The sequence below is a fragment of the Panthera onca genome, chromosome B1 (assembly GCF_046562875.1).
Source record: "Panthera onca isolate mPanOnc1 chromosome B1, mPanOnc1 haplotype 2, whole genome shotgun sequence".
Taxonomy (NCBI): domain Eukaryota; kingdom Metazoa; phylum Chordata; class Mammalia; order Carnivora; family Felidae; genus Panthera; species Panthera onca.
The window spans coordinates 40,742,531-40,768,119 of record NC_138342.1 but is presented as its reverse complement, the minus strand read 5'-3'; the positions used below and the strand labels follow the sequence as shown (position 1 = coordinate 40,768,119).

Sequence of the window (25,589 nt, the reverse complement as noted above, 5' to 3'; positions counted from 1 at the left end):
AGAACAACAACAACAAAGCCTAAATAGAGTTAAACTTCCAGCCAGTAAGACTTATTAAAAATTTCAAAAGAGTGTATCATTGGCATAAGAATAAACAAATATGCCAATGGAATATAGAGAATCCGATAACAGATATATATATATATATATATATATAATATTATTATAATTATATATTAATATATAATTTACAGCAAAGGTGCTATTGCATTGTAGCGGGCAAAGAATCTTCTTTTCAATGAATTTGCTGAATCAAGTATTTGTATACGGGAGAAACGTGATGCCTTCAGAGAAACCATCTCACCATTTCTTGTCCCGTCTATTCTTTGTTACCTTTTTTTTCTTGTCGTCCTTCTTGTCTTCTATCAAGCAAGTATTTTTTGTTACTCAGTTTTTCCCCCCTCTAAAAGTTTTTACTATTATAATATTTATATTATATATATACAATATATATAATATATATTATATAATATATATATTAACACATATATATAACATATATATTATATTAACACATATATATAACATAATATATTACATATATATATTAACACACACACACACACACACACACACACACACACACACACACACATATATATATATATATATATATATATATATATATATATATATTAACACATTCTTCCCATTATTCCTGGAGTCTCCTGAGCGTCACTGGTGAAAGTCAAGGGTATTCATCAGGACCATCTTGGCAGGAAATGAACAGTCCTTCTTTTCAACGCCAGGAGACCAGAAATCTGCTTACATCTTTAGCCTCCCAGACGGCTTGGTGGTTTGCTAGCCTCTCCTCCTGCTGCATGTGCTAAACGTGGTACCAAGGGAAGCTGCACACAGACCGTCAGCTCTCTTCTCTGCTGCCCCCTTTCCTCCAGCATCCTGGACCTTGATACCTCCCTACCTTTGTTAACCCTCTTTGCCCAGCTCGGTGACACTGTGGGCCAGACACCCTGGGGCACCACTTTCTGTTCAGCCTCTCTGCCTTAGGAACAAGCAAAGCTTTGAATAAGCAAGTCCTCTGGATTAAACACAGGCATCTTTGCAGGCTCCCTTTCCGTGCTTTGTCTAACGCCCTCACCCCTGGTGGAGGGTATTCTGCTTCTGTAGTTGTCCATGGAGGACTGACCTTATACAGGCTCCCCCATCATGCCCAGGAGCAGAACCTCTCCAGTTCAATTTTAACCTTCATTTGAGCCCTGAGTAAAGAAACAGTTATGACCGGAAGACTGATTGGATGTAAACTGGAGGACATTTTATACACAAACTCCTGTGTCTTGTCTACACTGGCTGGAAACATGTGGATCTCTATTGTTCAGGCCAGTGTGTAGCCACAAAACTATCGGCTTGGGGCTTGTCTTTTAACAGAGGTAAAAAAAAAAAAAAAAAAAAAATCATAACTTGTTGAATAAGGCTCCTAAAATGCTGTACCATTAGGCATAGAATAGAAAAATGTATGTCTAATAAGAATAAGCCAGTAAACATTCAATTGAAACTATTTTTTCTAATTTATTTATTTCTAATTTTTTCTAATTTATTTCTATTTATTAGGATACTTGGACAAATTGGACTGGGTTAGCGAGGATGATTAGGTGTATAAACATTTTAATATTTTGTATGAAGACTAATGTATACATTCTACAAGAGACTGCAGCTGAATTTTGCTGATAGAAAGAAATCTGCTGGATACCTTTTGACAATGGATGCCAGCAGCTGTATCTCACTAGGACAGCTTCACATGTTTTCTTCAGAGATGCTGTGAAGCAAAAAGCCTAAGGGCCTGTGCAGTCTGAGGGACTGGGATAAAAGCAACATAAGGTCACAGAGTTGTTTTGAAATCACTGAGATGTCTAATTTTCATTCTTTGCATGTAGAATGTTAAGCTACAGTTGAACGTTTTAAATGCCTAGTACTGAGATATTTTCAAAGAGAATACTTAATGTAGCTAGTAGTTTTTCTCAAAGTCCTAGTGATTTCTTATATATATTAGTTTTATGCTCAATCTGTCACACACATAAAGAACAAGGAAGTGAAAATAACAGGTATTGACAATATCAAACTGTCAAAACCTAGTAGCTTAACTTGAAGGCTCTTAGCTTTCACTTGAGCTTGGACATTCCATGACTCCAACATTTTTTTCCCACTAAACTATAATGCTATTATTTTATTTTTATTTGACCAAAGAAAAGATCCCTTAAGTAAATACCCAATTTTAGGAAATAGCCCCTGGATAAGGAAAAACCACATTTGGCTTCTGTAGTCAATATTCTTCGGAGATAACATGTTTGTCATTCATTACGGTCCAAAAGGAAGGAAAAGGAAAAGGAAAAACAAGATTGAAAACGGGTTTCGGTTTCTGTTTCACTAATTAAAACTGACACTAGTCTTCTGAGAATTACACTTCTGATAAGCAAACAGACCTGGTTAATTCTGAGTTGGCTTTATTAAATTGTGCTTCCAAAGGCGAAGCACATCTTTCATTTCCCCATCTTCCATTAGACAAAGGTCAGGTATAGGTTGTGAAGATTTCCAATAAAATCTGCAAAATGAAGAATACTCTGTACTGAAATGGAGCACCAGAGGTCCCTAGAAGAGCAGACTGTTTATTGTGTTTCTGTGAATAAACCATCACAGTGTGTGCATCTAGCCGTATTTACACTATCAGCCTGCTTCTGGTTTGTTGCATATAAATAATTAGGCTCAGTGGAGGTTGAAGGCTATGTCTATAACCAATCCCAGAATTCCAAGTTAACTTTTAAAGTTATTTTATATGCACAGGCTGTTGTATTACCAGTGTCATCGTGCCTTGTACAGTACATTGTGCCTTGTTAAAATTTACGGTTACTTATTTCTTTAGTGGTTAGACAACTGTAAGAGGACATTTGGTGCCAAAGAAGACGTGTATAGGATAAACACAGATGCACAGGTAAGACTCTTCTTCTCGGTTTTGCTGTATTTCTATGTCAGGTGAAATAATGCGTATGTTCGAAGGTCCCTATTTGATAATCCTAGAAATAAAATTGATAACACTCTTCATTTTTGTTATCAGAACGATCTTTGTCAAAGGTAGGTTTCACCGAAATATTGGCTTAGTAATGAAAAATTCACTTTAATAAAAATGAACGACCAGCTTGTGACTGAAGCTTAATAACATTCAGCAGATAAGCTTGATGGGTATCTGGACAGTCCAAGTTAGATTGTACTTACATCTGCCTCTTGAAAAAAATGTTTCTTTTGCATTAGTATTCTGCAGATCAATTGTCTGGTCAGCAAAGCAAACCTAAGGAGTCATGTTGTATACATTTCTATTAGCCTTTCTAAAGGTGAAATTCTGATTGGGTAAATTATAACTTTTTTTTTACAGTGTAAAAGTCAGTGAAAATAAAAGTAACATTTTCTTAGAGGAAAGTGCATACATATATGTAACAGTACATTAAATGAGGATAAATTAAGCCTACAAATTATTCTAAGTGGGGAATATGGGTTGCATTCATCAATTTAATTTAACGACCTCAAAAATAAGTTAATGACCTCTACATTGATGTCAGAGCTCCAGTCTTTTTCAACACTGGTTATGCTGTTAGAGATTTCTAGTCACTGTAAAAGTTACTGTACTATTATAAAAATTGGAAGTTTTTAAAAAACTGAAACATTGAGAAGATAATCGTATACTCTCAATAAATGAGTTTCACATTCATTATCTCTGTCCTTCCAAGTGTCTTGTACATGCTCTCATTATCCCCATTTTGCAGAAGAGGAAACCGAGGCTCAAAGAAGAAAATTTATCTAAAATCAGTAAGAAAAGAGTTAGAATTAAGATTCCAGTCTAGGCAGGCTGACTCCCGAATCCTGCACTGTGTTCATAAGGAGACTGTCTAATCACCCATGTAAGGAAAGAAACAAGGGAAAATAAGGAATTAACCCCTAAACTAGAATTGGAGCCTTTGGTTCTGTCTTTGCCTCTGTTTAATGACATGGCTTGAGCAAGAAAGATAAACTCCTTTTTTCCTATATGAATTAGGTGATTAGACTAAATGATTTCTTACATCCCTCTGCCTTGAAGAAAAGAAGTTCCATCTCCAAGAGTTTAAGTGAGTTCGAGCTCAAGGCTTTCTACTAAGTAAAAACTGTACATTTAAGACTTTCACTTATATCTTATTTCTCCTTTTATATTTAGCTCCTTGAGACTGGGGACACTTTTTACACATTACTAGTATCTGTTCCTGTGTACCAGAATAGTCTTTTGCATAATAAATATTTATTTTAAAATAAATGAAAAAAGAATGCACCTGCAAATTTCAATATACTTAAAAATCAGTAATTCTCAATCTGGAAAGCTGGCATATTTAGAGTAATTTCTGGTAATTGAGAACTATAGAATTAATTACATTTGTGTTATCTCCTACAACTGTGGGGATCATAAACTTTATCATGATTTCTTTTCCATTACATCCCCAAGTAGATGCTATGGGTGTATGCATAGAGAGCCAGTTCCGTTTTTTATGCTGATAGAAATGAGAAAAAGTATTTGCCACTCAAATAGTTGTTACTTTCCATATAAAACTGTGTAAAGGAGAACCTCAAACTCAGATATGCTAATGTGTTTGACATTGGATTATGTTCCACTGGTGTTCACTGAATGACTATCCACGTGATTTATGATAAGCAGTAGGAAGCTAAAGTTCACCTTTGCTTAGCAAATCCCTTCTAAATTGATAGGAATAAATGTTATATAAACAGTCCTTCAGAGGACACTATTTAGAAAAGCACGCTTCAAAAGGGACTCTTAGAAGCAATATTTATGTTATGGCAATTGCTATTTTAATTAGAAATCATCCTTCTCTATTAACGAGGCTAGGTCCAAATTGCTATAGATATTTGATTGTAGTAATTTTTAAATAGTCCATAAACTTGATGTTTCACTATGTATTTTATATACATCATCTGACTCAAACCCAGCTGGGTCAAACTTCTGAAGCTCGCTAAATTGCATTTGGGAATACAATTTAAAACCCACATCCGCTGTTGATATCTTACATTCTGACTCAGCACCAATCATGGCAACATAGGACCTAATTAGTAAGGGTAGGAAGCCTAGAATGACCCACACCAAAGATGATATTCTCATAGGTATTTATAAGAATATAGGCCGATTCTTTTCTGAAAACAGTAATGCATTTATTTTCTAGTCAGAAATTTTCCACTTTACTAATGGAAATTTTATGACGTTTGGTTTCTTTCACAAGTTTTCCCAAGATCACATCAGTTCAATTTTCTCCTGTAGTTTTCACACGAGAAATAAATTATAGCCTAAATGTAATTTAGTTATTTGGCAAAGAGTTAAAAACACCCTGTAACACTTGTTACCGTAAGCGTATAAAAAGTTTTGTTCTGGAAATAGCAAATTTTTCTTTTGGGTGCAATTAAATGTTCTTCAGTTTGCCTGGGACATCTGTGACCCTAGTTAAAATGATTTCTTACACTAATTCTTGGTCTTTTTCTTCCTTTGTATTTTTTGTGACCCGATCTCCTTCTTGCTTAGCAAATGGAAATTCTAGCAGTAAGTGATTTGTCTTAATTTATAGACTTATCCGTGTCAGACAAACTGATTTTCATTTGCCATTTGTGACCTAGCAGTGTTTTGTCCTGGATTACTCTAAGAGTAGTGTGTGTGCTTCAGTTCTGCCGTAGCCCTAATCCATGCAGCGTCGGTCCTATGAAGATGAAGGTTCCATCATTAATATGTACAACTCGCAGTCGCCTGTTTGTACATCTATAAACTAACATCTTTTCATTTTGAACATCAAAGTGCGTATGTTAATTTCATGGTCTCATTTCAATGAGATTACAAGGTTTGGGGTTTTGTTTTTAGAAAAATGGATTCATTTTTAGGTAAGAGGAAATCCACTGTTACTTTGCTTTATCAAGCATTTGTTGATAAATGCTGTGAGATGAACATCTCGATGGGGCAAAAGTATATGCATTTGTACATTTTTTTCATTATGTGCTTCATGCTAAGTGAATTATGTAACCAACAATTTATATTTTAATCCCAGTCTTCAAAGCATCTTTCATCACCTTCACACTGTATTAACTTGCTTACTGCAGAGAAATAAACGCCAAGATAATTTTAACATAATTACTTATATATTTTTATTGGAAATACACTGTCTAATCAAACCTCATGGAAAACGGTATCTGAATTTAACACAGTGTTATTTACTCCTAGGGCCTGGAGCTCTGCCGAAGGCTGTACAAACTACATTTTCAGTTGCTGCTTCTGTTCCAAGCCTACTGTAAATTGATCAACCAAGTAAACACGATAAAAAATGAAGCAGAGGTAAATATTCGATTGTAGTAGGAATAACTGATTCTAGAATATGAAAACATAATACATATATTCTTTGTAAAAGAGCTTATGTCAACAGTCACTTACAGTGAAACCTTTTTTCCACAATTGTCTTTTTAAAAGCAAATGATGTGCTGTTTCGGAACCTATCAGTAAATAAGACAGCAGGTAGCCAGTGGCCTTGCAAGGTTCAAGACCTTAAAGGTCACAGCAGCCACAACAGATCATCTGTAACCAAAAGTCAAATAAAGCACTTCAACTCAATGAAGTCATAAGTTAAATTATGAAACCCCTCCCCGCCCCAAACATCTTGTACATATATTTTTGTAGTTCTGGTGGCACACATAAGAATGAACATGTCAAAAACACTTTGAATGTTGGGAGTCACGTAATGAATAGGCTCAAAGGTGGTGACTTTAGTCGTTTTCCCCCCTTGTCCACACTGGTACTGAAACAGAAATGCTTTAACTTTTGTTAAATGGTTAAATAAATTAAAAAATATATGCTGCTTTATATAAAATACATACTGGTTTATATAAAATATATATATAATATATTTCAAAGGTAAATAACCTTTTAAAATATAAAGACTTTGCTGTCAAGAGAATTCATGACCCCCTCCCCTCCCTCCCCCGGCAGTGAATTTTTACTATCCAAGATATAAATCCCATGTTAAAACCAATACAAACACTAGAAGAAAACAAAAAACAAACAAACAAAAAAATTGGTTACAGCCTGTTTTATTACAACTATCATAAACATTTATTATAACCTGTTTGTTTAAGTCATCTCTGTGCCCAGAGTGGGGCTCAAACTCAGGACCCTGAGATCAAGAGTCACATGCTCCACTGGCTAAGCCAGCCACGCGCCCCTATAACCTGTTACTTATCAAGAATATTTAAAGACTACAATTTGGTGGCTGAAAATATAACAGAGAACTTGAAACATTAAGTGCCTTTAACCACTGTTTACCATTTGCAGATCTTTAAGAGAAGCTGCTGCTACCATCAGATGTATCTTCAGAGCCAAGTAAATGCTCTTCTTGTTACTGAATACACAAATAGATCGTTTTAAGGCATATTCATTTGTTCTAGGTCATCAACATGTCCGAGGAACTTGCCCAACTGGAAAATATCCTCAAAGAAGCAGAGTCTGCTTCAGAAAATGAAGAAATTGACATTTCCAAAGCTGCACAAACTACCATAGAAACTGCCATTCATTCTTTAATTGAAACTCTGAGAAATAAGGAGTTTATTTCAGCTGTGGCACAAGTCAAAGCCTTCAGGTAAAGCGTGAAGGGATTTCAAGGTGTGGTGCCTCTAAACCCGCACTGGCGTCTTACAGCGATTGGGTCGGGTTTTCAATTTGCTGCGTCCGTAGCGCGTCTTTGTAAAAGCACGACAGCTTTGTCCACAGTTCTCACTGAAATGACGCCACTTTTAGACTTCGTTCACTCTCTAGAGGTTTTCGGTAATACGTTTGCCCAAACCTGCAAACAGATCCTCAGTGATTCACAAGGAGATTCTGTTCTAGGTATTAATTTAAAACGTGGTTAATATTAACCATTGCTTGATGGAGTCTCAGGACTTAAAAATATTGTGTATTTCAGATCTCTCTGGCCGAACGATATCTTTGGCAGTTGTGAGGATGACCCTGTGCAGACGCTGTTGCACATCTACTTCCATCACCAGACGCTGGGCCAGACGGGGAGCTTCGCGGTCATAGGCTCTGACCTGGACATGTCAGAGGCCAACCACAAACTGATGGAGCTGAATCTAGAAATAAGGGAGTCCCTACGCATGGTGCAATCATACCAGCTCTTAGCACAGGCCAACCCAGTCGGAACTTTGGTGAGCACTGGATTCTGAGAAGCTTCCAGGCGTTTAGGGAAGACACTAAACTGAAGATGATGCAGAATATTAATGAGCACCTTTTACGAACCCTTGCAGTTCACGGACAACCCTTCCTGGCGGCATCCACGACCACGGCGTAGCTGATGTCAAACCGGTATCAGAGTCAAAGATCTAAGGAAGGGAAAAAAAAAAAAAAAAAAAAAAAAAAAGAAATCTAATGGCTGCCAATACCTCCTACAATAACCGTATGAAGAAGGAGTTTTTAATTACTTAACCTAGGTGAAAAGAAAAGGGCTAAGAGTGATGCATACAAATACATGACTTTCTGGAGAAAGAAGAGAATTCTAGGACTGTTTGCAATAATGGCCTCTAATACTGAGACGTTGGAAAGCAGGTGACGTGAGGCTAAAACCCAGGCTCGTTCATTTTAGCTGAAAACCTGCAGGGCTGTGTGGATGCTCCACAGTCGATGCTTCATTATCTACGTGAAGAACCTTTAGTCGGACAGACAGACACGGAGAGACTTCTTTGCAAAAACCATTGACTTTTTTTCAACACGTGGGATGAGGGTGTGGGTGTTTTGTTTTTTAGTCTGTACAAGGGATTGTGTGTGCGTGAGCTGGGATGTGTGAATATGTGACAGTCCTATTTTCAAGGTATGGATGTTTGGTGATAACGTGTCAGCATGCCTAAAAGAGCACTGCAAGATTATTTTTGAAGAAATTTTATTTTATTAGATCTAACTCTTCATAGTGTGTAAATGTTAGAACATTTTAATAATATTTTAAAACTGGGCTTTCCCGGTATTTCGAAAAGAAATAATATATCTGTTAATGTTATTGGAATGCTGCTCAGCTCTCTGACCAGTGCTTACATTACGATTGTTGATAACTAACCAAAGTAGATGCCTGCAGAGACTTTAAAATGTAAAATAAAGATGTATGCTGCCCGTCAGCTATTCTCATTAGGAAAGTTAACTTATTTTACTCCATAATTATTATAGAAACTGTATAGATTAAAACCAGTATTGTACGTTTGTGCAATGCACTGTTATACAAGAATAGGTGTACAAAGCTAAAGAAAAGAGCGTGGTCACTGATGGTAGACTATAAGACTTGCGGGCTCTGAAGTCTGCAGAATTCAAGAAGAGAGATGCAAACCCAGTTTTATATGTTCATTCAGGACTCGCGTGTCTCACCCAAAAGGAACCTGGGGCTATGGGGGAAAATGAAAGGAAGCCTGAAGACTGACTACCAAAACATGCAATATACTTACTCACTGTCTAAGTCTGTAGCATAACACGAACTGGATTCTCTGTCCTTTTTTAAATAGCATTTTGTAAAAGAAATGAATGTAGTCCCACAACTCCTCTGATTTGAAAGGAACACCTTGTATTTTTTATAGGCATCTCTTATCCACTGTGACTTTCTTTTAAACTGGGCTCTGTGACTGCAGAGTTTAGAATGTAGAAATGAAATGCTTAGCTTTGCCTTTTCTTGGGGGTGTGGACCCTGCCAGAAATGTAATTATGCTCAAGTGCATTAATTGAAGGCACTGTGCACGCCGTTGGACTGCTGACTATAGTTATGTTACCTGTAAAATTCCATAACTGGTCACGGCACATTCGTAATCACTGTATTTTTTGACCCTGATAAAAAAAAAAACAAAAAACAAAAACAATTATTTTGATGGTGTTCTGGTACTGTAAATGGTGTCCTTTAAATTATTTAATAACTTTTGGGTGTGGGGCAGGAAGAGAGGGATGGCATCCAGAGACCCCCCCCCCCCACACTTTACATCCTATCTTACCATCACCCTCTTATATCCTTTTTGTTAAAATAAAAAGCATTGTAGCTGTTGGTTTGTGTTGTATTTTAAAGGTCAGTGATTACAGTGTGCATCATTTAGGGACTTTGCAAATATGATCCTTGTTCTTAAGATAACTTTCCCTAAAAGGGGGAGAACGAAGTTGAGAACAAATGAGGTTGACTATTACCCAAACCAAACCCTGAACAGTTGGAATTTCCTTTTCATGTGTATGTAGCTAAATCTATTAATAAAGTAATATGATGAATATATCTACAGAAAGCAAGATGCAAATATAAAGTCGTCAGGATGGTCCCTTTGCATTTAACAAAAACGTATCAAGTGCTTAATTTATTAATTACCTTATGCAGTTCTGATCAAGCCCTTTGTGCTTGTACAACCTTTTTCTTTTGCCCCTTAAGCTGATCATTTTTTAAGTAGTAAGCTTGTAAAACAACACCAAGAGAAGGGATATGGCAGTTTCTTCATTCGGCTTCTAGAATAGAAAGCAAACGCCTTTTTTTTTTTTTTAAAAAAAAACACAATTTAGAAAATATTTTCTACTTTTAGTGATCTAGAGGGTACTGTACAACCCACAATCTACCATAAATTTAGGAAATAAACATTCATTCTCTTGGAACAGACTCACCAAAGCCACAGTGAGCCTTCCTCGTTTGGATCCAGGAGAAGTGCTCATCCACCGTGCCGTTAGAACCCACGTGAAAAGAAACAGGATATTAGAATCAACATAATTATCATTGTACTTCATGGCATTTATACAGATTTTTTTCAAAAGAACCCACTGTCCCCTTAGCAAATGTATGAAATACGGGGAAAAGGAGAAACACTGACACCCAGAGAAAACCGTATTCTGGGCTATTTCCTTCTAGTTGCTCAATCACTTACTAAAAAAAAAAAAAAAAAGTGTGTGTATATATATATATATATATACACACACATTTTATAAATTTCCTTTGTACACAGTTTGATAGCACTTTCTAGTTGCTAGAACGTCATCACCACAACTTTTATAAAAAAGATGTCTTTGTGCAGCATTGTTCAATGCCAGCTAAATCTAAGTAAAACCTACTTTGATCCTTGCCGTCCTCTCAACTGTAAAATACGTTAGTTGCTCTGTTCGGAAAAATAACGATAAGCTACTTGACGTAACTACCCATATTAATAGCCTTAGGACTCACTGCAGGTGTATTTCTATTGTCCCCTCACTCATTCCACAAGTGTTTACTGAGTGCACTTGCACAAATAAGTTTCCCTGTCCCTACCCTCAACCAAACCAGTAGGAACGGGTGTTAGAACATCGCCCTCCCCCACACCTAGAGCTGTCATTCATCCACTGTACAGCTAGAGTGATTATTTCTTTTTAACAGACCCGTTAAAAAGCTTTAATGGCTTTAAAACCTTCTAGTGAATTCTGAGGACAAAGACCAGTCCTCCTGAGCAAGGCCTAAAAAATCCCCCCAGTCTGGGCATACTGTCACTTGCCATCATGCTCATCCTTGTCCTCCACAGCATTCTACCACTTCGGCTTCCTTCTGGTTTTCACTGCCACTGGGCCTTTGCACATGCTACCTTGGTCTGGAAAGTTTCTCCTTCCCCTCTTCAACTAATTCAACTCACCCAAACTTAGGTCAGCCCAAGAGTCATTTTTCAGGCAAGACTTCCCCTGACCTCCCTAAATAGGATCCTCTATCACAGGCCTCTATCAATTGACCAAGTAGCTCTTTCCTATTAGGTGGCAGGAACTCCATGTTCCTTTTTTTCAATGCAGAAAATAATGGCCATCTATCTACTACACTGGAAGCTCCATAAGGGCAGAGGCCACATCCGTGTTTTTGCAAAGTACAAGCCTGACCCAGGTTGTAGTTCCATACTTCAATTCCATAAGCAATCCCCAGGGTGCTTGTTAAAATACCTCAGTCCCAGATAGTGATTCAGTAGGGATAGGGGCCTTGGACTCTGTTTTCACAAGCACCTTCCTAAGTCCATATGAATTCTGAGGGGACTTCCCATTGCTCTAAGGGTTCAAGAGACCTCAAACTCCATTTAGGTTCCTTATTCCTCACATTTGTCTACACCCAAGCATCCAAGATCTTAACAGACATAGCTAAGGTCATAAGGGTTAACTTAAACGGGATAAGAAAATCGGAAGGAAGGGGCATCTGGGTGGCACAGTTGGTTAAGCATGTGCTTTTGGCTCAGGTCATGAGCTTACAGTTTGTGAGTTCAAGCCCCACATCGGGCTTGCTGCTGTCAGCACAGAGCCCGCTTCAGATCCTCTGTCCCCCTCTCTCTCAACTTCAAGGAAAAAAAAAAAAAAAATCGGAGAGAGGCATAATTAGTAACTGGTTCCAGTTATGTGGTTTCCATAACTATTAAACCAACAACCCTCAGCTGATTTCATTACAAGTGAAATGAACCTAGAGCCTGAGGGCTCTAGACAAACTGCCATCCCCAAGCAGGAGAGCTCTGGGAGCAGGGCCTTAGTATTTTCTTGGGGGTCCTGTAGAAAGCTGGCAGGTGCAGGTAGGATACGAATTCCTATGTTAGTTTGCAGTTATACAAACTACAGGACAAGGACCTAGCCTAAGTAGTCGGTTAACTTGAAATCTTCAAGTACATTTAATAGGCTTATTTTTAAGTTACCACCTGAAGTCTTAAAGAAGCTGCCCATGGCCACCCCGTTCCAGTCCCCATCCACCAGTCCATGTGGTTCACAGCCTCCCTCCCCACTAGATGCCACCCACAGCTAGCCAGCCGCTCGGGGGGCAACCCAGAGTCAGAACCCTAACTCTCCTCATACATTAAGGCCTCACTCTAACTCCACCTCACCCAGAAAAACGACTTTAATGGTGACATGGCTGTTCATTCAATCAGCATCTTGCTTATAAGCTTCAGCCCTACAGACACACATAAGCAGGAAACCTGACAGCTGTGAAGCCCTCTAACAAAGTGACAGGCCCAGACTGTTAGCATGAGCAGCTTTCAACTTAAAAAAAAAGATCTTCTGCGATTTATCAATTGTTTTGCAATACTTTTATTTGAAGGCTCTGTCAAAAATACAGCCTTTCATGAAGTATTTTGAGAAGGAGAGGCATAAGGAAGGAGCACGGAAAAAAGCTAACGTGTCTGCTTCACTAGCTCACGTTCAAGTTGGCCCATTCGTTTACATTCATCTAAATGATGTATTTGAAGCTGAAAGTGCTGTCACAGGATAGGCGTTTGCCCTTGCATCTCCCACACAAATCTTGACGGTGGGGCCTTTTAGGGTCAACGTGGCGGAGTTTTACAGGGCAGGAGCATCTAGTCTGTTTACAACTCTGAAAAACCAAAGTGAGAAGCACATACAGAAGATAAACCCATGGTCACTTCCTCAAACTTCAAAGTTATTTTTCTAGTCCATCCAAACACTTACTGAACACGCTCTAAGCAAGGCTCTGTGCTAATCTTGTTCTGTCTGCACCCCTTCCAGCAAGGGGAGGATAAAGAATAGAGGGTGTTTAACCAGGTGGTCGTGGTCTCATGTTGCATAGGATTCAGGTTGGACATGTGAACTTTTTGAAATACAGTTATCTAAAAGGAAAGCTCTTCCTGCACTTGAAGGGTGGAGAAGAAGCAAGCATGGGAGAGGAGTCGGACAAGGAAAGCTAAGGTGTGAGGCCAGGGATTAGGAGCAAGCTGTGGGTCAAGCCTGGCACCGGGGGAGGGAGGGGGCGGCTAGGGGCGGGGGCGGACCTTGCCCTCACCTCCACCTGCTGCAACTGACCCGAAGCGTCTGACCCGAACACTGAAAGCAGTGCAGCAACCACGAAGGCGAGAGCGAGCGGTTAAGGGATCCATCCCACTTTAGAACCTGACCCTACTCTGCCCCGATCGAAGGGGGTTGACACCATTTTCCCCACACTTGGGCTCTCTCCCCCCCATCGTGGCGTGTGAGGCTTCCAACATCCAACCTGATTAGAGTGCACAGATTAGGCTGTGTCAACAGACACATCAGGCTCTACTAGCTGTGTGCTAACAGGCAAGTTCAGCCACCTCTTAGATTATCTAAGCCCCTTAGCACAGTGCAGCTTACGGTTAATAGTAAACCAATGTTACTAGTTAGCCCCAGAAAGCTGGGCAGCTTAGATTTACTTGAACAGAAGTCATCCTCCCTTTGCCAGCACTCAGGCAAGACAAACTTTGAAACCCATGCTTCTACTAAATACCCTAACTTGGGTATGTGCTTCATAAAAAGCATTTGGGCTCAACAGACAACTTTCACCACCTCATGTCAGTAGAGACGTATTCGATTTTTGATCTGCTTTCTCATGTTAGACTGAGTACCAGGTAAGGCAGACCTTCTTCCATGTTGCAGGTGAGGCAATAGGCTCTAAGGAGATTAACATGACCGGAAGGAAACAAGACCCCAAGACCCCATTTCCCAGTTGAGTATTATTTCCATAATCTCCACCGAAAAGCAGTCAAAACCTAGGTCACTGGGAACCTAGCCTCTTTAAAGAAATGCCTTCAAGAAACTACACCCAAACCCTCTACCAACTACCCGGTTCAGACACAAAATGTGAACATTCAATTTACTTGACACGTGATATCCTCCACTCGGTAAGGGTTATAAGACTTCTGACAAGTTCTGCAGAACTGCTTGAAGTAAACCTGTGATGAGAGAGGAAAACACTTAAAGCAAAACCCTCTCGACACTCAATGTCAAAAAGCTGCCAGTTCAGGGGCACCTGGGTGCCTCCATCGGTTAAGCGTCTGACTCGCTTTCGGCTCGGGTCATGACCTCCCTGTTTTGCGGGTTCGGGCCCTGTGTTGGGCTCTGTGCCGACAGCACGGAGCCTGCCTGGGATTCTTGGTCTCCCTCTCTCTCTGCCCCTCCCCCGCTCATGCTCTGTCTCAAACTTAAAAAAAAAAAAAAGCTGCCAATTCCTTGGTGTTTCTTACCTTGTTGGTGCCCTGCACACACCACACGTAGGCACTTTCCCATCGGATGTTGCAATCCTTGCAGTGATAGTAGCCATACTTCTGCTCTAAGAACTGAGCAAAAAGACAGCAGAGTTTAACCCACAGGATATCCAAATTAGCCTTCATTTCAGAAGCTGCGAAGGATCGGTTTGCTATTCAAAACTGGCAACCGCATTCCAGATCACGGAGGAAAGCAGGCTCAAGGTTTGAATTGGTCTCTCCGACGTAGTAATTGGGGGAGCTAATAGCTTAATCAAGCACAGAAGCAAGCATGAGCCTAAAAATGTATTCCAGGTTAGCTTGGTTCATAAAGCAAACCGACTGGCAAGTTGCTAAGTAGGTATTTTCCCTCTGACAAGCAAGGGAAAAGCCAAACATCTAGGCTTCTCTAAACCTGGAGATTCTTTAAATCTTTAAATTCTTTAAATTTAAAATCTTTAAAATCTTTAAATTCTTTAAATCTCTAAACCTACAGATGCTCTGTAGGATAGTCTAATTTTAGAACACACACATGTGAAAGTGGTAAAGCTGAAGAAAAGGAAGAAGATTCTGTGTCCTAAGATACTTTAAAGATGTTCACTCAGAAGTCCATTCTCTGTGCTGCCAGTTCAATTTCCAAACAGTGCTAGGAATCTATTGTGGATAAGCCAGAATTCATATTTAACATGAACTAAAGTAGTACGGCCTTATTCTTAAGCTTCTCCTCTTCCCTCCAGGTGAGAAACAAATTATGAACAAGTGCTTGGAGTCAGACCTTTAAGTGCGCTCTGAAATTCCTGCCAATTCTACCACAATTTCATAGGTGAGCAAACGCAGGCCCAGGACAGGTACGACTGAAGATCACACGTGGTTTACATTACACATAGCTTCTGTAGAGCTCGACTCACTCCTCCTCTCTTCCCCTGCCCCCAACAGCCCTGGGCCGACCCCAGGCCTCTTCCTACCCCTGCCTTTCCACTTCGCAGGGTTACCACTGCCCTCAGCACACGCCAGCTCTTTAGGGTTCAGCTGGCCCTCCAAACCTGCTGCGCTCAGGCTGCAATACACAACGGCCGAAGGCCCAAACGCTTTAGCAGTGTTGAGTTTCTGAATAAGGGTGCTTTCTAGGAGCAAGAAAAAAATCCCAAGGGAGACCATTCATAGCTCTAGCCCCCGGTGGAAGCTTGGAAGATTCAGGCAAGAATCAGGGGAGCGCTGACCAGGCAGGACCCCAGGAAATGACCGTTACGGTTTTTGCCATATTGCATTGAGATAGAGTAGGATCCTTGGGAATCGGTTCTCCCTGCCAGCAAGTTCTCCTTCTGATCTGCTGAGTACCCCTCCTAGATCGTCCAAACGCGAAATCCACACTGGACCACGTGCCCACAGTCAGGGTTTTATACAGTAAATACGCTCAGAATAAGAGTGTTATCAGGGCGCCTCCCTCGCCAACCTGCGGAGCCCACATTCCACAATCGCCAGCCACAACAATCAGGCCGCACTCCCTGAATTCTGCTGTTGGAGGGGCACCTGCTGCTGGGAGCGGCTGCGAAGAGCCACACGGGCTTGGCGTGCGCCTGAGAAAGCTGGCGCCTCCACGTGCGCGAGCAGCCACCGGGCGAGGGCAGCGACAGGATCCAGGAGACCACACCCCCGGGGCCCTCCCGAGTCAGTTTCCTCCAGCCGCCTGAGCCTCACCTGGAAGCGCGGCCTCTCCTTGGCCTGCTCGGGGCTCCGCGGCGACGACCTCTGGCCCGCGGCGTCCCGGGCCTGCCCCACCGGCGGGGACTGCTCCGGACCCCTGGGCGCGCGCCGCGGGGCCGCCTCGTCTCCCCGGACCTCCCGCAGCTGCAGCCCGGCGTCCGGCGGCTCCCAGCTCTTCCGCACCGCGGCCTGGGCCGCGTCGTCGTCCCCCTCCTCCTCCTCCTCCTCCTCTTCGGACTGCGACCTTTGGGGCGCCTTCCTCGCCGACCCCTCTCCCTCCTCGGGGCCTCGGGGCCTCGGAGGCGGGGTCCTTCGCTCTCCCTCGGGCGCCCCGGGCCGCTGCTCCCCCGCCGCGCCGTCGGCCCCTTCCAGGAAGGTGGTGAGGCGGCGGGAGGCCACAGGCGAGTACACGGCGACGGTGCGCGGGAAGCGCACGGTCCGAGGGGCGCCGCTCGGGGGGCTGCCCTGCTCGGGGCCCCGGCGCGCCGACTGCGGGGACCCCGAGCAGCCCGCGCCCGCCGCGCCCTCGGTGCCGGGCCCGGCCGGGGGGCCGGAGTCGCGGACCCTGTGCAGCAGCGTGCGCCGCCCCAGCGAGCACTGCACCGAGGCGTCGCGGCGCGGGTTCACCTGCACCGCCACGTCCCGGCTGCTGGCCCTGCGGGGCCGCGGGCCGAGGTCCGGGCTCACCTGAGACAGGAGGGCCATGAGCTGCGCCCGCTGGTAGCTGTCGAAATACTCGGCGGCCGTCAGCTGCCCGCAGCCCGGGAAAGCCGGCAAGGCCGCCCCGGCAGAGGAGGACGACGAGGAGGAGGACGCGGGAGCGTAGCCCCCGCCCCGGTGCCGCCAGCCGCCCGCCTCACCCTTGCCCTTGGCGGTGGGCGGGTAGGGATATGGGTACGAGTAGGGGACGCACGCCGGGTACATGTAGCCGTCCAGCACCTCGTCCCCCGGGGCAGCCATAAGCGCAGCCCCGGCCGCTCCCGCAGACGCCCTGCCCTAAATAGGCTGCCGGCCGCCGGCCCCACCGCCTGTCTCCGCGCTGCGCGGCCATCCACACCTTTCCCGCCGCCCGCTCGGGTCCCCGGGTCCGCGCCGAGGTGGCCTGTCCCTGACCTTCGCTGTGTGGAAATTTACCACGCCTGTAGGCCGGCACAAACACCCTGAGATGATCTGGAAAGGTTGCTTTCTTTGCGATGCAAGAACTGATTGGTAAGTGAGCTTGCCCGAGGTGAGGAGGAGGCCAAGAGAGCGCAATCACCCCGATTAGCTGCGCCAGGTGGTCCCCATACCTTGATTGTTCCAGGTGTCCGTGTCTGGCTAGTGAGCAAAAACGCAAAGGTTTGGGGAACTGCTTTGGGTCTGTTACCTAGGATCTCAGATTCTAGTTTAATGATCTCAGAACTGCTCTGAGAAGTCTTCCCACTGAACGCTTTGGGCAGGTGCACAGGGACAGCACTCAAGGCAACCACATCTGAGCTCATTGTTTTCTCTTCTCGACCCTGAAGCACGTCCTCTCCTCCCCTCCACTTCAAGCGGAGAGTCTATTGTTCTTCTCTGGGGTGGATAGTACTACAGTTTTTCCTAAGCAAACCATCCCTCCAAAAGATTGATTTGGGGTGTGTTACATAAGTGCAGAGACAAAATCAGTCCCCAGCTGAGAAGACAATACCTTGTTCCCTGGGGAAAAAAAAAAATGATAGCTGTTCATTACTAATAGATATCAGATCAAGTAATCAAATGCATTAATGTATTTTTTTTTCTGATTTGATACAGGTTTGACAATAAAATACTGTATTTCATTGTTTAGTTGACCTGTTTGGGGATTTTTTGAATACAGATCAAAATCCAACATTGTCAGGTATTTCTACATGGAGCAAGCACTTTTTTTTTCTAACAACAATTACATTCAACTCAGTTATGGTTTACAAATTGTTTTACAATTTATGTTTTACCAAAAAAAAAAAAAACAAAAAACCTCGTTTTTACTACCATAAGAGTGCACCCAAATTCTGCATTTCCAAGACCCTGTTTTCTAAGAGTGTATCTATTTGAAACAGTCCTAGAAATTGGTAATGATAAAAACCAAAGAGCACATGAACATGTTCAGGCTTTACTTCAGCAGTCCCAGGTGCAAGTTGTATTATGACATTGATGTGTGATTTGTGAAAGTGCTTGGTTAATATACCAATACAACCTTACAATGGGAAGAAGGTCATAACTGTTACATGTACGATAATGTGAACCATGTGTTACCCTTTATGTAAACCACATTCACTACCACAGACGAAAAACATCATAAATATGAAGTAACATTTCCGCAAGATAGAAACTCCTCTGTATCTCCGTGTTCAGAGAGAAGTCTGAGTGGTTTCCATCATAATTAAATTGTCAGCTTTCACTGTGCCATAGGAAGGGTCTGCCATTTCCTCTTCTTTTAGTTTCTTGTAAGAAATGTCTGTATCTTCATCTTCATCTAGAGGATCTCGCTTGTGTAATATCTCACTTCCATACACCTTATATATTAAAACAAAAATCCCTGCTTCTGCAGACTGGAAAAGGGCATACAGCAAAGGAAACATGTACATGCTTCCTATCAACTGCGGCCGAAAGGCCAGTTTTAGAATGGCGGTACAGAGCTGCACATTCTGACTCCCTGTTTCCAGGCACACGGTCCTCTTGCAGTTGGGTGGAAGACGGAAGAGGGTAGCTAAACCATAGCCTGAGGCATAGCCTGCCAAAGGCATGAAAATTGCTACCACGTAAACACTTGCGGGAATGCTCGCCAACAGTTCAGGTCCTAACATAGTGCCAGTCATTATGAAAAGGACCACCAGTGTCACTAGCAGAGACCACAGGGAAACCTAGTAACAGAGAATGACAAGCCATCAGAAACAAGATAGTCGGAAAGGAATTCAGGCAAGAGAATCCTCGGCTCTTGGGAGAAGAGACCCATCTAGCCTCACCTCACACGCAAAATGGAGATCTTTGCCGTAAGCAGTCTTTGACAAAGCACTTCTGAGGATGGATAGGTCACCTCATCAAGAGGAGTCCAGATCCCAGTTGGATAGTTCTGATTGTTTGGAGGCCTGTCCTTATGTCTAGTGACAATCTGCTTTCTTTAACAACTAGCCATCGTCTTGGATAGACCCTCAGGAGCAGCACAGACCAGACTTCTGTTTTAAAAAACAGGAAGAAAAGGCTACTCGTCTCCAGCAGATTGTCTCTAGACTTTCACATAACTCTGTGGTGGGAGTCCTGACTGTTCAGAACATGTATTTAATTTGTGAATGTGCCTCTTCTAAACAGCAGTTAGAATAAAGCCTGATATACCAAGTATGGCCTGATGAACAGAGAGAGGAAAAGAAAAATTACCTTCCCTGAACAGGACCCCATGTTTTCCATAAGAGATATATCTCTGGTTGATCTCTGGTTTAACCCATGAGGTAAAAAGCCACTAAAATGTATGAAACTTATAAAATAAAATTTTAAAAAGTTTATAAAGGAGCACCTGGGCGGCTCAGTCTGTTGAGAGTCCAACTCTTGATTTTGGCTCAGGTCATGATCCCAGGGTTGTGGGATCAAGTCCCACTTGAGTGTGGAGCCTGCTTGAGATTCTCTCTTTCCCTCTGCCCCTCTCCCCCACTATTGCGCTCGCTTGCTCTCTTTCTCTCTCAAATAAATTAAAGTTTTTTTAAGTATGAAACTTAGTATGTGATATTTTCAAACTTGAAAATACTTTATATCTCAGAGAATTGATAGCAACACTGAAACAATCACCAACTCTTAGATTATGTAAGTGAAAAAAAAACCCAAACAAACAGAAGATGTGAGGAATTCTTTGCAATTCTGCAACACCCCTTTTTCATCTATTTACGAGAAACATCCCACCTATATATCTCTAATGATGTTTAGGAATTCTTACATATAATGGAGTTTAGATACAGTACAATTGACTGTATAGAACACTCTGTCATCTTGATGTCTGATATAGTTCACTCATTCAAGTAAAACAAGCTGTGTAAATAGTAAGGTGGAAACCTAAAAAAAATTCCTCTCTTCATTCTTTAGATTAGTAGTTAGCTAGTGTTTTTTTTTTTGGTTTTTTTTTTTTTGTTTGTTTTTTTTAATGGGGTAGGAGGTGTTTGTGAGGGAAACTAGAGATCCAAAAGAACAGTTTAAGTGCTGACTCTGGTTCACTGGATATTTGAGGCGAAACCCCTTTGCAGTCTGTGGGACTGGCATATACTTTATAATCTTTAAAAAATTACTTAAAATGTATCTGGGCTGGTAAAAAGTCTACCATAGAGAGTGCTAAAATACTTATTATATAAGGTGCTCATGCTACAAAGGTACAATGGGCAGAAACCAAACAAACTATTATAAATCAAAACTTTTTTAAAAAGTAATCTCTGCACCCAATGTGGGGCTCAAACTCACGACTCCAAGATCAAGAGTCTCATGTTCTACCAACTGAGCCAGCCAGGAACCCCTAAAACTTTTCTGATATTAAGTTTCAAAGTGTGTCCACATCAAAAGCTTTGATAGGAAATCTGATTCTTCATTGTGAAAATACTGGCACCAAAGTTTCTTTTGAACTATTTTTTTTTTAATTTTTTTTAACATTTTTTATTTATTTTTGAGACAGAGAGAGACAGAGCATGAATGGGGGAGGAGCAGAGAGAGAGGGAGACACAGAATCGGAAGCAGGCTCCAGGCTCTGAGCCATCAGCCCAGAGCCCGACGCGGGGCTCGAACTCACGGACCGCGAGATCATGACCTGAGCTGAAGTCGGCCGCTTAACCGACTGAGCCACCCAGGCGCCCCAAACTATTTTAAATCATTTGGGTGAGCACTGACATTGAATGCTCATTTTAAAGTGTTTGCAAAAGTGTAAAAGTGTTATAAAACATACCTTATGAATGTTCTGATTAAGGAGTAAGAATAGGTTCACCTTAAACTCAAAGTTACCCAATCTTATTGAATTGTCTATTATTTAAATATATTTATCTGTTTTTAGCATGGGAATAACTTATTTGATTGATTTTCCCTTAGAATTCCTAAGATCTTGTAGTATTAGCTAAATGATTAAGCTTAATAAGTTCTTAATGCATCTTATCTATGGGTAGGGGCGCCTGGGTGGCGCAGTTGGTTAAGCGTCCGACTTCAGCCAGGTCACGATCTCGCGGTCCGTGAGTTCGAGCCCCGCGTCGGGCTCTGGGCTGATGGCTCAGAGCCTGGAGCCTGTTTCCGATTCTGTGTCTCCCTCTCTCTCTGTCCCTCCCCCGTTCATGCTCTGTCTCTCTCTGTCCCAAAAATAAATAAACGTTGAAAAAAAAAAATTAAAAAAAAAAAAAAAAGATTATCTATGGGTATGTTATGTATAACATATAAAATATATGCATATTTACATGTACATATAAATTTATTACATTCACAATATATATGTTTATTACAGAGCACAATTTTACTCATGGCTGGCTATATTTGCATAAAAGAACCCATTATTTTTCATGTTAATAAAAGTTAGCTCCTTTGAATAATCAAATTTTGGATTAATTATTTAAAATTAATTTATTTAATATAAGTAAAACACAAAAGATTATGTCTTTAAATCTACATAACTGAAACATTGGGGAAACTCTTTTTCTCTTCACTTGGCTAAATGAATTTGTGCATTTACAGTAATTAGTTAGGTGTTTTATTTGAGTAAGTTCCTAAACTGAGAGTCCTACTCGTGGTTTACTCTTATTTACTATTTTTGAGTTTTCAAAGAAAGCTTAGTTGACAAATATTTAAATTTTTTCTCCAGTCAACAATGAACAAAATCTCTACTGCTACAAAAGGTATCATTTTTTTAAAACAAAGCAACATTGGAAATATTGCACAAAATAATAGGAATCCTCATTCTTTCACTAGCCTTAGAAACCACATGCGTTACCACAATGGGGAAGGGAAAAGAAACACACAGATTTAATAACAGTAATATATTCTGCATTCTTTATCCAGGACCCAGTTTTATTTTGTGCCTTTTTAAAGTCAATATTTTGTGCATTGTATGATATTCCCTCAATGTGATTTTTAAATTACTTTTGGTCCTATTAGGGTCAACTTAGTTTTAGAAAATTAATAAAACATTTTAAAGAAACCTTCTACACAATTTCTCAGAATTAGAGTTCCACTTTTTTAAAACATAGGAATGCATTTCTAAAACACTGCTCAAGTTCAATTCACGTAATTTCACTTCACCTGCTTTGATTTTTAGTAACACCACGATTCTTTAGTGGACAATATGTTGCCATTTAATGGCACTCTCATCTCTCTCCCACCCCCGCCCCCCCATGATGTTTCCTCCTGTGAATACTAATTGCTCACTTATGCTCTTTTTAATTAAGTTATGTTTTAATTAAAGCTATGAGTTTTTTGAAACTGCAAAAGGTAGAAGTTTTCTTTGTGGCACAAACTTTTTTTTTTTTTTTTTTTTTTAAAGTTTATCCATGCAAGTTTATCCCTCTTTCCCAAACTTCTTAGCATTTCAGCCAGGGGTCAGAGACCAAGGACTCTCTAAGAGTGACCTTACCTTCACAATGTAGTCCGCCACCCGGTTGTATTTGTATCGAATGAAGACCCCCAAGCCGATAGGGAGGAGAGTGCCGCAGAGGGTCAGGGTCACTGCCCCCAGAGGTAGTAATTGCACCACAGGGGTGTCGATCCAAGCCCGGCTGTAGATCCACAGGCACAGGGGCATCAAGACTAGGGCCAGAAGCGTGGAGGAGATGGTCATGATGATGCTGCAGAAAGGGGAATGAACAGAATTCAGAATGGGCTCTGTGCCAACAGTCTCTCTTGCACATTGGATACAGGAGAAAGAAAGAGACTGCAAATCTGGAGTCTGAAGTCAGGGGTGAGAACCTGTTTCATCGGTGCCAAGAGAACAACACCCCTAAGCCCAACTGAAACATGAACCCCAGGATGGGGAGGTGAGGGCGGGGGGGCGGATCTCAGGACTGCTGCCCCTGGCTTTATAAAGCCTATTGAGCTGGCTACAGTCTGGTTGATTCTGAGGGCAAGAACCTCTTTCTTTTTTTTTCATCCTCCAAAGCACCCTGTTAGACGTGGTAAGGCTGTTGAACACGACTTGTTGGATGGAACTCAATTATATTGTCCTCTGTATGAGATCACTTTCTTTATCGGGACCAATAGCCCTATTTTGCTTTTGCATTTCCGGAGAGTCCAAGCTTCAGGCTTCCCAGTTCCCTTTGTCTTCTAGAGGCTGAGGACCTGCGCTGACAGCCCAAACTGGAGAAGGATGGTCCGAGAGCTGTGCAGGAAACCCCAAGGCAGTCGGCAGCCCTGTCCCCGTCTAGGTTTCTCCCCCCACAGCACTACCTCTTCACGTCCGCCTTGGCTTCTAAAGCCCGGGGGTCAACCCCTCGCTGCACTGTCGTCTTCCCTCTCCCACGCCTCTCTCCAACCACCTCTCCTTCCTCTCCGTCTGAAACCCGCGGCTAAGCGCGGCTGCTTGGCAGGAGAAGACGCCTAAGGACCAGCCCGTACCTGAGGTTCATGTCGCCGTCAACCAGCAGGGACATGAGGTTGGACAGATTCCCGCCGGGACAGCAGCCACACAGGAGCACCGCCACGGCAGCCACCTCGTTCAGCGAGAAGGCCAGGGCCAGCAGGAAGGCCAGCAGCGGCAGCAAGCCGAACTGGCAGAGCGCGGCCAGCAGCGCGCCCACGGGCCGGCGGACGTGCTCCCCGAAGTGGTTCACGTCCACCGTGCAGCCCAGGCCCAGCATGGTGATGCACAGGGCGGCTCCCACGAACACGTTCAGCCCGTGGTTCAGCGGCGTGTCCCAGAACGGGGTCTGGGGGTGCGCCCAGGAGTGGGGGAACAGGGACGGGCCCAGGCTGGCCGAGCCGCCCGCCGAGCTGCCTGCCGTCGGCTCTGGGGTGGGCGCGGGGCCGGGGCTGAAACCGACGCCGGGACTGGGCGCGAGGCTGAGCCCGGGGCTGGGGCCGGCGCTGGAGGCAGGGGAGACGGGCAGGTCGGGGCCGGCGCTCAGGCTGCTGGCATTGGGCGACAGCGTGTAGTTGTCCGGCTGCAGCGAGGACGGGGCGAAGAGCAGCGTCGCGTTGTCGGGGCCGTCCATCGCGCCGAGGCGGGCGGCCGCGGCTCCGCTGTTCCCCGGCCCCGCGCGCCTCTGCCCGCGTCCTGCGGTGCCACCTGCCCGCGTCCGCCTGTCCGTCGGTCCGCAGCCGCAGGCGAAGCTAGGTGCGGAGCTCGGGCTGCGCGCCGCTGACGTCTCCTCGGCGTCGGATGCGGCGGGAGGTGAGGGGGGGGGGGTCCTCCGCTGGCAGCACTTAAAGCGCAGCCCCCCAGGGTGAACCCAATCGCCCGGCCCCCGCGCCTGGCAGGCCCCGCCCCGCCGCCGGGTCCCTCCTTTTAATCACCAGTAAGTGGTTCTGTTAGAGTGCAGCCAGGGGCGGAACAAAGAGCTGACAAAGGACAAGAAGAAAAACCGTGCCTGGCTGCCGATCAAGTTCTGTGATGGGCTCTGCCCATTTCATAATGAAATCTGGAGACACGCACACGCGCGCGCGCGCACACACACACACACACACACACACACACACACACAGGAAGCTTATCAATGCATGCATATGAACTGTATACACTGTTCGAAGAGCCTGCAACCCTGAGCATCGAGAAGGGTCCCGGACTTAATGTGAGCGGTTCTCTGGTAGCAAGACACGATATCTGGCTTTCATTTACTGACAGGTTTTTTTTTCTTTTTTAATTCTTTAAAAAAAATTTTTTTAAAGTAATCTTTACGTAATTTGCTAACAGTTTTTAAATAAAATGCGTTCAGACTCAAAGTAGAAAGTAATAACAATAC

At 43.1% G+C, this 25,589-nt stretch overlaps 3 protein-coding genes across 14 annotated transcripts in view; 1 reads left to right on the top strand and 2 right to left on the bottom strand.

Annotated features, from left to right (window-relative positions):
- FRYL (FRY like transcription coactivator) overlaps positions 1-9,990 on the top strand; it is a 267,113-nt gene extending 257,123 nt beyond the window's left edge. For 10 of the 12 annotated variants that reach the window (XM_078446126.2, XM_078446129.2, XM_078446121.2 and 7 more), the window contains 5 exons: positions 2,876-2,944; positions 5,561-5,578; positions 6,248-6,358; positions 7,462-7,652; positions 7,977-9,990. In XM_078446126.2, the coding sequence (XP_078302252.1) occupies positions 2,876-2,944; positions 5,561-5,578; positions 6,248-6,358; positions 7,462-7,652; positions 7,977-8,235 (648 nt within the window). In that variant the 3' untranslated portion in view covers positions 8,236-9,990. The remainder of the gene's footprint in view (positions 1-2,875; positions 2,945-5,560; positions 5,579-6,247; positions 6,359-7,461; positions 7,653-7,976) is intronic. The other 2 variants (XM_078446130.2, XM_078446128.2) reach the window with 1 other exon arrangement.
- Positions 9,991-13,105: 3,115 nt separating this feature from the next.
- On the bottom strand, positions 13,106-17,679 carry ZAR1 (zygote arrest 1). The gene is made up of 4 exons (XM_060627307.3): positions 16,687-17,679; positions 14,989-15,081; positions 14,623-14,697; positions 13,106-13,364 (listed from the first exon to the last, which is right to left on the bottom strand). Exons 1-4 carry the CDS (start codon positions 17,650-17,652, stop codon positions 13,221-13,223), a joined length of 1,278 nt encoding a protein of 425 aa, XP_060483290.2. The 5' UTR covers positions 17,653-17,679; the 3' UTR covers positions 13,106-13,220.
- Positions 17,680-18,669: 990 nt separating this feature from the next.
- Positions 18,670-25,271, bottom strand: SLC10A4 (solute carrier family 10 member 4). Its single transcript, XM_078445131.2, has 3 exons — positions 24,247-25,271; positions 23,270-23,480; positions 18,670-19,553 (listed from the first exon to the last, which is right to left on the bottom strand). The coding sequence occupies exons 1-3, from the start codon at positions 24,840-24,842 to the stop codon at positions 19,041-19,043; spliced, it is 1,320 nt and encodes a 439-aa protein (XP_078301257.1). The 5' UTR covers positions 24,843-25,271; the 3' UTR covers positions 18,670-19,040.
- Between the last annotated feature and the right edge of the window lie 318 nt (positions 25,272-25,589).